At 30.5% G+C, this 13,211-nt stretch overlaps 1 protein-coding gene across 3 annotated transcripts in view; it reads left to right on the forward strand.

Moving 5' to 3' along the window:
- Positions 1-10,451, forward strand: part of LOC143255208 (RING finger protein unkempt-like) — a 49,326-nt gene extending 38,875 nt beyond the window's left edge. For 2 of the 3 annotated variants that reach the window (XM_076510504.1, XM_076510505.1), the window contains exons 14-16: positions 670-765; positions 3,085-3,246; positions 5,945-10,451. In XM_076510504.1, coding sequence (XP_076366619.1) covers positions 670-765; positions 3,085-3,246; positions 5,945-6,121 — 435 coding nt within the window. In that variant the 3' untranslated portion in view covers positions 6,122-10,451. The remainder of the gene's footprint in view (positions 1-669; positions 766-3,084; positions 3,247-5,944) is intronic. The other variant, XM_076510506.1, reaches the window with a different exon arrangement.
- Positions 10,452-13,211: the final 2,760 nt, after the last annotated feature.

The following is a 13,211-nucleotide window of genomic DNA, read 5'->3' on the forward strand; positions in this document are numbered from 1 at the left end:
GTTTGTTTGCCTTTCCATTATGTCAACATAGTACTAAAAAAATAAAAAGTCCGTTAACTTTCATCTATCAGCTATGATATAACAGAATCTGGTGATTATATTTTTAAAGCTTAGAGCAGAATGTTAGTACCATATCTGGTCCTTGTACTTTTTTTCCATACAGATATATATGGTGAGTTTTGGTTGTTATAAAAACTTAATGTATTTTAACATGTCAAAATAAGTTGTTTCTCAGTTTACACATTAGATGTACTTAAAAGAAGACCTTATGAACCAGTAAGGAAGGTTTATTAAACATGCACATAATTTTTGAAATTAAATAGCAATAATACTACTATGTTAGTAAAAGAAAAACACAGAATCTTTTTATATTTTATCCTGTTTGAAATTATTAATACAAATAATTTCAATATCATTGCTCAAAGTTTGCAGGTTACTCGTAGATGCTTGTTCAGAACTGTGGCAGTAGCAATTCACTTTAGTAAAGATGTAAGATACTCATTTGTATAAGTTTTAAGTGGTATAAAACTAGCACACATAGCCAAAATATTGTAGTACAAATGGGTTAACTCATAAAATACTAATTTGCATAAGCTACACAAATTTTTTGTGTCTTGGGTTGTATATTTGTTGTTTGTTAGTAATTTTGTATTAAAAAAACTCGCTCAGGAGTTCCTCGGAACTTTCCAGGCATGTGAAGCATGGAAACGACATGCAGAAGATGCAAATAGAAGAGAAAAGGTTAAAGAACAACAAAGAGATGAGGTATGTGTAATATTTAGATTAAAGAAACACTCGAAGCTAGTAGTTTGTGGTAGCTGTTGTTTATAGTACACAAACGTAAGATAATACACGGTAAATATGTAATGACTATATCAGTGGTATCCTTTAAAGAGTGTGTTTATGAGCACATGCATGTTATATGGAATATACAGTTTTGATTATATTTTACTTATTTTAGAAATTAGTTTTAAATAAAATATTCTGAGATTTTATGCTTTTCAAAAAATAATGAAATTGTATGTAGTAATAGTGTTTTGTACAATTCTTAAAAATCGTAGAGAAACCCTCAGAAAGTAAGAGTAATGTTCCTAAGACTAACTTTTGCTGTACATAAGATAATTGAAGAGCTAGAGATTGAGTGGAAAACAACATAATTTCACAAAGTTAGAGAAGAAAAATATAGAAATGTTGAAACTAATATTTTTTTTATGTTGTCTGAGATATTATATAATTTTAGTCATGTCAAAGTTTGCTGTATTTGAATTTGTTTGCTTTTTTAATGTATTTTGTGTTGTAAAAATTACTGGCTCAATCTCAAACAGTAGCTATAGGTTTGGTATATCCCTCCACCTTTTAACTGAATTTTAACATGGATTTGATGTTATTAATGTACTGTTATTTTTTAATTAAGCAGTGATATATTGATAAAAAGCATGAATATTTTTAAAATGTGGAATTTGTAAGGAATCCATTCATTTATCTTTAGAACCAAGTAAAATATGTATTGCAATAATAATAATAATCATTGTACAGTAATATAATTTTAAGTAAGATATTTATGTGGCTATATTCTACTGTGTCAGATTATTTGTCTTTATAGTACGATGAAATAATGTGTTCAAGAGATTTAGTCCATTGTGTTGAGAAAAGTGAAGGGAAAACAATGAGTAAGCATGCTAAAGTTGAAAGAATTAAAACTGGATGAATTTTCATTTTAATCAAACTTTACGGTACCCTCAGTGGCTCAGCATTAAGCTTTTGGACTTATTTTATTGAAAATTAGTTCTAATACCTGTCATGGAAACAGCACAAAGTTCATTGTATAGTTTTGCTTAACAACAAACAAACTTTTAAAAGGCATTTATGAAATATGCAATCTGTAAAAAATATTAAAAGCATATTATTTCTATAGAAATGGCATGGGCATAGTGAAAGATTCTAGAAATTATTAAACCAGTTGCAAAGATTTTAAAGTAATATTGCAATCAAGGTATCTCCTTGAGAGCATGTTTGATGATTGAAATATGAAGTTTAGAAAATAACAGTGAACCAGTCCTGTACCTTACATTTATAATAAAAAAATTTGCTACAAGGAGATGAAAAATGATGGGAAATTAATATTGTTTGTCAGTTGTTGCTTCTATGCTAATAGATAAACAAACAGTTTAATCATAGATGTTTGTTTGTCTCTACATTATTCCAGTAGGTTATCTAAAAAATATGATAAACATGTATTAGCTTGTATTCATGATCATTGTAAAAATATTATGTTTAATTAGGATGTTCTAAAGCATTTACAACTATCAACAGATAGATTTGAAGTTTTCACATTACTAGTTATTTGAACAAATATATTTTGGTTTTGGTTTTTTTTTAATGTTTTGAATATGTTGTTAATTTTTGTAACTCATACTTTGTTTCTTAAGTATTAATGCTTGTTTATTTAATAATTGTAAATTGTTTAACTCTTATCTTTTACAGGGTTTACTTCAATTTTTGCAAAAATATACCTGTTACTAATATTATAAATTAGTATTTCTTAAATTCCAAACATTTTCATTTTTTTCTTATGATTAAAACTGCTGGTTGATTTATTAATTAAAAAAAATAAAACTACTCTCAAAAACATTAATTGTATTATATTTGTTTCTACTAGCAGCTTTTTCCTGGATTTTATAAACACAAACATGTCAGTTGTAATAGCACATTTGTGTGCCATCAGTTATTAAAGAAGCATTTGGTTCTTTTGAGATGTATTTAAGACATGTTTAATTGTTTATTGGACAGTGTAACTGCATGTGATGAAAATAACGTATTACTTACCAATGTTCATCCATAATTATAAAATAATAACAAATAACATGTTTACTGGGTTGTGTGTTTTTAAGTTGTAAACTTGGAATCTGTAGTTTTTTAGTACAAAAATGAAAGCAGTTATATTTCAAGCAGTTGGTGTGTTAAGGTCTTAATAAAATATTGCTATACAATATTTGGACTTATTGTAATATAATTTCTTCAGAATTTGAGGTTCATTTTTTTTACACATTCTTTCACCTTATTTTCTCTCTCTCTTTCATTCAGGCTTTAGCAAAATTAGACTTACTCCAAAAGGAAGTAGAAAATCTTTCTGGTGGCTCTTTACTACACACACTAACAGGAGTATCAGAACTAGAAACTATACCTTTGGGTGAACTCAAACAAATAAAAGACCAGTTAATAAATGAACTAGAAAGGCTAGAAAAGGTAAATCCTTTAAAACTTGTGCAATTAAGTGAAGTTTTGATAATGACAATGGTTCTCCAGCTATCATTGAGGATGAAGCATTAAGTGATAAATTTAAAGAGTTTAAACATATGTATTTATGAACCAATTAAATTTAAAAAGCTTTTAAAAAGAAATTTTTGAAGACTGTTAATGCTGTATTGGGATCTATTTAGTGTACCAGAAAAACATGTTTTATTTTGCATTCTTATCAACCATCATTTCTAAATAACAAAATATAAATGAAAGCTCTGGTAACCTATTACTATTTTTCAAGTTGTAAATCTCAACTGTATGAAAAATTGTTGTATCTTTCTAGATGAATTCTTATTATATTTTCTGTATTAATTTTGGGCAAATTTTATTATCTTATCTGCAGTATAGTAATTAAATACATTAATTTATATTCTTAAATGATCTTAGAAAGCTTTATTATAAGGTTTCAAAGAAATTTTACATTTTACTTTTTTTTGTAAATTTTTGTATAACACTTAAGTATATAAATCTGTAGTTTTAAAATAAGTATAAAAAGCAGTTTCCAGAAAATTCCATAAAGGTAGGTGGGTTTTTTTGAGAGTTGAATATGTGACATTTGAAATTTTAAAATATTTTGATTGGAAAGTATTGTAACAATCGCAAACAGTATAAAGTAATGTGGAATAGAATGTATCAGAACTACATTTTGACATTGATTGGTGTTTTGTTGGTAATGTAATCCCACTAAAAATGTATCACTTTGGAAAGGGTATATAACAACCTTTTTTGATCAACATATTCATACTCTCAGAGCATAAAGATGTGTCCTATTTAAGGATATTTAGGATTTATAAATCAGATGTTTCTTGTGTCTAATGGCATTGGTGAAACTAAAGAATTTAGGTGAACTTGAGGTATCAAGACCATTCAGAAAGGCAGTTGCTTTAAGTTGTACTCCAGCTGTGGTAACTAAAACGTGTTGTTTTATAACACCTGAGAGTCCATGAACACTTAACTGTGTTCCTCTTGTCCCATACAATAGTACACAACATAACAAGGAAGAATCTCCCAATTAGAAACAAAACCAACTGAATATGGATACATGAAGACTTCCAGTCATGTCTCTCATTCCACCATCACATTCCTCAGGCAGTGGGAGGTAAAAAGAAGTATTTATGGTATCCTATATGAAAACATATTGGTCAGTTGTATGTAGCCATATGAACACATGTTAGAACATTCATCATTCACATCATACTGTATTATGCATATTGTAAGTACAAAATTAACATATCCAAACAATAAAGGTCTGCATGGTTGTAAACAACAACACCAGTCATGCAATGTTAACAGGTATTCAGACATGATTAAAAATAACCTAACTGTACAATACCTAAACAAGTAAAACAGGGCATTTACAATTATGCTGTATCAGACCTGAAAATGAAGCTAAGAAAAAAAGTCTAAACATAAAAAGATATATATATGGAAATGCAAACAATGCAATTTTTCTTCATAGGACAGATTCTGGCCATCAAATTGGTGGAAAATCAGCAAGAATTTTACACAAAAAAAAGAATCATTGAAAGTTACTTAATTGAAAATCTGCCTAATTTCAACTGACCAAGGTCATTTTGGTTGCTCCTGTACCCTAATGAAATTCAAAGGGAGAAGTAAGGTGTTCATTAATTTTTCTTCTAGGAGACAACATGAAACTGAACTGGATGTACAAAAGTGTTGAAACAGGTTTCTTTAATACTGTTGGGATTGAAATGGTACAACTGTCACTATACTTAAAAAAACACTAACTTGGTGCTTATGGATAATAGAGTAATAAATGCTACAAGTTTGACATTACACTGATCTGTCATCTCCATTGTAAAGGTCAGAATTAAACCAGAAGAGACAGTCACAGTATAGGCATAATTCCTTCATACATCAGCAAGACCCTTTGTCCAGGGATTGAAACCAAAAACACTTTCAACTCTGAATTAAATAACAAGGACTAATTTTAATATTTTCAGAACAGTCCTCATTCCAGTATTTTACTCCGCAAGTAAAACATAATATTACTGTGATGAGGAGATAAACTTAACAGATTCAGACTGGTTCAAACTTTGACCATTGCAGGGAGTTGTGGCCCGGCACAGCCAGGTGGTTAAGGCACACGACTCATAATCTGAGGGTTGCCGGTTTGAATCCCCATCACATCAAACATGCTCACCCTTTCAGCCATGGGGGCATTATAATGTGACAGTCAAACCCCACTATTCATTGGTAAAAGAGAAGCTCAAGAGTTGGTGGTGGGTGGTGATGACTAGCTGCCTTCCCTCTGGTCTTACACTGCAAAATTAGGGACGGCTAGTGCATATAGCCCTTGTGTAGCTTTGCGCAAAATTCAAAACAAACAAACATTTCCAAGCGGATCATGCTACTATAAACAGAGTATTTTTTTGCATTTGGCTTTAATATAATAATTTTGGTTTTCAAATGTAATCTTACTGGTTAATTAAAAATGTTTTTGTTTTCAAATTTACACCAAGAAAAACTATATATGAATGGTCTTAAATAGAACTGAACATTTGAAAGTAGCAGTTAAGTGCACAACATCATGTATGAATTATTGTAAGATAAAGGTTAATTACAAATTGGAACTTATTTATGAAATTTTATTCCTGTTTTGTTTTGTTTCTTTTTTTTTTAGGTGATTTATCATAAAACAGCAACAAAGTGTATGGTATGTGAAAACCAGAATCGTAGTGTAGCCTTGTTACCATGTAATCATTATGTATTATGTAACCAGTGTGCTCCACACCAGTCAAAATGCCCTTACTGTCAGGCTGATATTGCCCAGCGATCAAGTATGACCATGCCATTATAAAGTAGCTGGTTCTGCATTTGTTGAAAGGGAAGCAATATAGAAGTGGTTTATTACAAACTGAATCTTTTCAATTGGACTTCTGTAGAAATATTTCCATTTTGTAGTTTTACTCTCTAGAGCAATCATCAAGTGGAAGCATCTCGTCTTTGCCAAATTGAGTACAAAAGGAAGAAAGAAAAATTGTAAATTTAACTCCTACAGAATATGAATTCTAGGATTTTAATCTGTGAAATTATAACTATATCTTTGGCAAAAAAAAAAAAAAAAGTATTGCAGTCTGTTATTCCCTTTGATGATTTTTTTTGTCTTACAAAAAATGTGATGTGTAGACATGAACAATATCTGATTTTTTTAATTGTAATTTTAACATTGTTAACATTATTCTGTGCAGATGCTAGAATGTACTTTGTGTTATATGTTGTTTTATTTACATAGGTTGATACTCAGAACTGTAAGCTGTATTAAATAGAATATCATGAAAGTACAGTAAGTGGTTGGTAGTAATTTTTAAGTAGTTTTGACTTAACTTTTGAATTCTTTATAATGTGCTTATATCTATCTTGGTGGATGGTTCCTTAGCCCTGTCTAGTTTATGAACTATAAGAAAAGGCTTTCATGCTTATCAGAGTTGAAGTTTTGTTCACTTTCTTAATCAAAAATGTTTAAATGTTAAGTTTCTGACAATATAAAATAGGCTGTTTACAATAATAATAACTGTTTATCAGTGTTGGTTTAACCTGTTTGTTAAATTTATATATATTATTTTATGTCTGAGTAAAATACCACTTAAGCCTATAAAAAATCTTTAAAATGTTTTAAGATCTGTGTTTAGGGATAATGCTGACAGTGTAGACTTGTGGGTTGGCCTTGTGGTAGAGCTTTGGTGTATGGAGCCAGTGACCTAGGTTCAAAGCCACAACACACCAAAGTGTACCCTGTGCTTTAAGCTGTGCATTATAAGAGTGACAGTCAAATACTTAACATGGATGTTTGGATGCTACTTCAGTCATTGTTTGGTGTGCTCTAAATTATTATACCTGAATTATGTCTATTTGATAACACATTTAGCTAAGTGCAGTATGGGTAATAGTATGGAGGACTGTGGGTCTGAGGTTCTGTGGTTTGTACTTAGTTACTATAAAAAAAAAAAAAGGCATTCCTTACTCTGGGGCTGTATATGCATTATAATGACAATTGTCAAATTCCACTATTCAATTAGAGTAGCCCAAGAGCTGGTAATGGGTGGTATTGACTTGTGCTGTCTTCCCTCTAGTCTATCACTTTGAAATAATAGGTGGCAAGTGTGGATAGCCCTTCAGTAGCTTTAAACAAAATTTAAAACAATCTAACTTGTCAACTATGTAGAAAGTTATTGAAAGATAATTTGAACCTGCTTTTCTGGTAAAATAAGCATTTGTAAGAAATGTGAAAAACTGTCGTTAGTGCTAGTATTTCATACCTGAGGAGATATGCATAAATTATGTTAATTTGTGTATAAAACAAAAGTTGCAGTGGTGTAGCTATGGTTTTCTAACTCTAAGCAGAATTTGTATGTCTTGATAACCCCTTATGTTTGGTCACAGTAAGTAATTAATAATGCTTTAGATTATTATATATTTTTATTGTGAATATCTAAGTGCTTGTGCTCTTAAAGATGTTGTGTGCTTCAAGTTGACAAAAACATTGGTTACTTCCATTAGATTTCATTTTTTTGCTCATTCATTCTCAGTAAATATTATATTTAATCCCATTAGATTCTTCTTTCTTTAACCCATAATATAAAGTTTTATTACAATTTGGAAACTATTACCATGGCTATGGAATGTAACAGAATCATGTTCAAGATAAGGTTGACCATATAAATATACAAAATCTTTCCATTATGTTTTATTTCCTACAGCAAAAGGTTTGTATGAACAATGTGATAAAACAAATCTTTTGATCTATGCATCAGTAATTTCAAACAAAAGATTGGCTCTGTCTAAAGGGTGTTCTTCTGTTCAAGTGGAAGTTAATACCAAACATGTACAAGTGTTGTTGCATTTATATGCTACTTTTCTGTGTCAATAACAAAAATACCACTCAACTCACTGCTAGAAACTGCTAGAAGAAAGCATGTATAGTCATCTATATTCATAGTTCTTACAGTGTACAGAACCTTCTGTTGGCAAGGAATTGCTAAAATGCTTTGCATCTACAGTCAAACAGTTATTGTACTAAAAAGTGGTTTTGTTCTAAAGAGATGGGATATGAATAAGTCTTGTCCAAAATAGTCATAGCAGAGTGGCTTGTATAATGCAAGGAGACATTATTTAAAACTACATATTTTCTTTATATAGTACATTATCTAAATAGTCAAATGCCTGAATAATTGTCTTTTCTCTGATATATTTCTGTACCACTGAAGATATTCTATATAGATTGAAAGTTAAAAATCATATACATGTTAATCAGTTTAAGACCCCAAGTTATGTACTGTTTTTCTTATAAATAAAAAAGAGCTGTTTATAATGTAACTAGTAATAGGTTGTTATTAGGCCATTTGAAAGGAAAAAGATTCTCAGATGAAAAAAAACAACAACTATAAAGCCTCTAGGTAACTTTTGTTTTATTTATAGCCAGGTTACAAGGCAACTATTCACCAAGGTCACCCATATAAAAAGAATACTCATTCAATGAGGAAATTTGTTGTATAGTTTATATCAAAAGTCAAGATTGAGAAGTAATTGAAAACAACAATATTCTAGTTGAATAAATACATTCCACCTGCAGGTTATGAAACCACCTGCATATGCACAAGAATTGGCTAATAATTAACATTATGGAGTATAATTAAAAACTAATAAAACTTGTTGCATTTAGCACACCAGTGGTAAAACATGCTTATTACTCCATAGCTTTAAAACTTCAATGCATATTAATAAATATGCATCTTACAAGATACTTCAGATAAAAACTAGTTATCCATGTTCTATTGAAATGTCTTTGTAAATAGTTTGGTTTCCCCACCATGTTGTATTTTGTCATTTATGAAGGAAATGTTATTGGTAAAAATATATTTATAAATTTTCAAATACAACAATAAAAAATGTTCATTCAGTTTCAGGCTAAGAATATGGAATGATTAGACACTTCTCATAGAGGTATTAGCTTGTTTAGTGTGTTTTGTAACTTCAAAAATTAAGATGTGTGTATATGAAAATACAACTACATCCAACTATAATCAACTTAACTCTAATGTGTATTGAGTAACATAAATACACACAGTTTATATATTAAATTACAACTCTTGTTATCTGTTTACTTGTGAAGAAATGTTAAGTGTCATGCAAAGTTAAGTATTCAAGTTATGAAACGTGTGAACGCATTCTTAACATACTTTTTATTGATTGATAAAGCTGCTGTATTCTCAGTAAAAAGAAAAATGTTATTAAAATAATTAGTACTTTCTAATAATTTGTTTTTAAATGCAATGAAAAGTAATGTTTTAATTGTTTCACTCAAGCAGAATCAAAGTTTTATTTTAGAAAACAAAGCTTTGTGTAAATGGCAACTGGGAGCTACTTCACTGTGATGTCATACTAAAGAAAATGTAAACAAAAAGAAAAATAAGTTTGGACAAATATAGCTTCAGTTTTTAGCAGGAAGAGTGTGTTGAGTATTAATGAAAATAGCAGTGGGGGTATGCAAGAAGAGGCATGAGTCATTTTTATTATGGTGGATTTGTTCTTTTTTTAATGTGATGCACACTGTGCCAGTTTTAGTTTCCTCAAAGAGAATGTGTATGACAAAAGTTTGTAAACTGTAAATATGCCAACATCTGAAGTGAAGGCTGATGTGTTTAAAAAAAATTTTCTAACACATTTTAATACTATAAACTACTGAATTTTAATTTAGATGCTGTGTAAACCACATTACATATTAGTGATATTTTTTAATTTTACAATTATGTGAATAAAGAAAAATGTTGAAACACTTGTGATAACTTTTATACTTTTGAACAATTAGACCAGGTGATTTTTTCCTCCTTTTTTTTTTTTATCAGTGTTATCTATTATTTTGTTCTGTTCTCTGTTTACACCTGGAAAATATTTAGTTAAACTAGACAGGGCAATTTGAACAAATAAGATAAATGATGGGAAACCCGAATCTTTGCTATAATTTTCCTGCAGGAAAGTTTTTTTTTTTTTTGATTTTTTATCCTTACAAATTATTCAGAATTTTCTTTCTCTTGGTGTTACTTTTTCCTTAACTATTGCAAGCCTAAATGGGTAAAATTGTTAATACACTGATTTATTTGAAAAGAAGTAATAAAACTTGCTTGATAATAGAAGTTGTGTGATGAATCTTTGGCATATCAAAGAACAAAATAATTAGAGTTTGCATAATATTTTGTTTCTTTACCTTAGGTTATTTGGATCACACTTCTGTTAATTTTTATTATCACATTAATTTTGGAATGATAATGGTTGACATTGGGGATTTTATTAAGAATGGGATAATTATTGTGTCTTCAAATGGCAATTAGTGAACTATGGACTTGAGAACTCATGCTTTTAATCTTATTTTTGAGTTGATAACTGGCTGGTTTTCATTTCTGTGCTTTGGGAAAAGTGGAGATAGGAAATCTCAACACTTTCAGGGGGCTGTGTACACAGAAACATTTCTCCAATATGTGTGTGTGTATATAAATTACATTCAAAATACACAATAAAGTGATGATATGCAATTACATACACTTTATATACATATATAGTAAAGAGAAACTTCAAAATTACTGGGCATCCAAATAGCATAGTGAATTATCAAACTTCATTTTTTGTTTTCTTGTAAGAACTCTCTAACTTGTACAAATAGCTAAATTGAGTTAACAGGTGTATAATAAGAAACATACAATTTCTTGTGTGCCTGATTTCCTGTTAAAAGAAAGGGGGGAACTTTTTTGTATTTATTGGTTTTCTTTTTGTTTACCAAGTAGACATGGTATACTTTTTGTCCCCTAATGGTAAAGAAGTAAGCTTCAAGACTTATAACAGTAGAATTTGGGGTACATTTCCCATGGCTGACAGTTTATGAACCCATTATGCATCTTTGGATTAAAAGGAATGTAGGATTTCCAATGTGCATATATGTAGTGAAAACAAACTGCTTCAAAACACAGTCAAGTGATGATAGTGTCCACTGTAATGAGTTGTTACCAACCATTCAGAAAGTGGCACACTAGCATGAACCTATAAAACTACAAGCAGTCATACTGCAGTAGTAGTAATGTTCATTCAGTCAGGGCTCCCAACACTGAAACACCACAATGCAAGTGTATGAGAATTAAAGTTTTGGTATGTCAAGGATACTCTAATTTTCAATATCAGCTGTATGCAAGGTTTTAAAGAGGGTACATGAAACTGGTACTGTTATTAATAGAAGTTGTCATATTGGAAAACCAAACTATCCAAAAGTAATCTCAAATATCTTGGATTATGTTTGTTATGATGTAGACGATGTTCACATACAGTTCTTGCTAATTACCTGCTATAAATATTGTTGTGAATATTCCAACAGTGTATACATTAGCAAAGATTGGTCTCAGTAGATGTGTTGCAGCTTGAAGTATGCTAATGAGAATAGAAGTAATATAAGGTTGAAATGAGCATCAGACTACAAACAGTGGAGACATGGTCTTTATGGATAGTTCCAAGTTCAAATTGTTCAGCAAATATCATTAACAATTTTTCAGTGGTAGACAGGAGGCCACTATCACAATCAATGTACCACATCTATAATGAAACATGGTAGTGGACTGGTATGAGTTTGGGTGACATGCTAACCACTTGTGTCAATAACTTACAAAATTTATGACACCATGACTTAGAAAAGTATAACCAATGATAATCCAGCATGAACTTCCCTCAGGAACGTGACTCATTAGGCAGGGATTCACCTTCAAACAATGGTGATACTAAGCACACAGCAAATGTGCTGAACAATATTTTGACAGTAACAAAACTGGTGGAACATTTGGCTTGTCTTGCACAAAGTCTCAGTGCAAACATTATTTATGTTGTATGGGTTTTTTGTAAAAACAGGAAGTCAAAAGACAAGCTGATTAAACCCTAGGAAAGTAATATAGAAATGTAGAACAGTAGAACAATCATACATTGATATACAACATGCAAGTGCATTGTCCTGTCTCTCATTGGGACAGCAGTAAATTTACAGATTTACAACACTAAAATTAGGATTTCGATTCCCCTTGGTGGACACAACAGATAGCCTGATGTGGCTTTACTGTAAGAAAGCACACATTCTCCAACATATTCACTCTTGTTTTTTAATATCTGTTATGAGAACTTTTACCATTAATAAATTCAACATCTAGTTGCTATTGCTTGTTTGTAACTCCTGTATGTGTATCACCTTTGTTTCTCCATAATAACTCCTGTTACTATATTAAATAACAAAAGTGTCCTGAGATCAACAAATGAAATAACTTGTTCAACATATTTACGTGTAAATTTTTAAACTTTCTTTATTGATGAGACATCATTAATTTATTTATAATTAAATTTTGGCATAAGCTTTATTGAAATGATAAAGAACTTTTTTTCTTTTTTTTTTTAAGACCATGATGTGTGTTATACATATACTGCTGCTTCCTTTTCATAATTATGCAACCCTCTCACAGATCACAGCTTAAAAACCACTGGTAGAGATTACAGAGAACATTTCAAAGAAACATTTTCTATATTCTTAATGTTACCAGCATTATTCTCAACCAATTGAGCACTGTAGTATTTATATGGCCCAGCATGGCCAAGCGTATTGAGGCGTGCGACTCATAATCTGAGGGTCACGTGTTCGCACCACCGTCGCGCCAAACATGCTCGCCCTTTCAGCCGTTATAATGTGACAGTCAATCCCACTATTCGTTGGTAAAAGAGTAGCCTGAGAGTTGGTGGTGATGATGACTAGCTGCCTTCCCTCTAGTCTTACACTGCTAAATTAGGGATGGCTAGCAGAGATAGCCCTCGATTAGCTTTGTGTGAAATTCAAAAACGAACACACAAACAAGTATATATATATATATATACTA

Source organism: Tachypleus tridentatus, chromosome 7 (assembly GCF_004210375.1).
Source record: "Tachypleus tridentatus isolate NWPU-2018 chromosome 7, ASM421037v1, whole genome shotgun sequence".
NCBI classification, from domain to species: domain Eukaryota; kingdom Metazoa; phylum Arthropoda; class Merostomata; order Xiphosura; family Limulidae; genus Tachypleus; species Tachypleus tridentatus.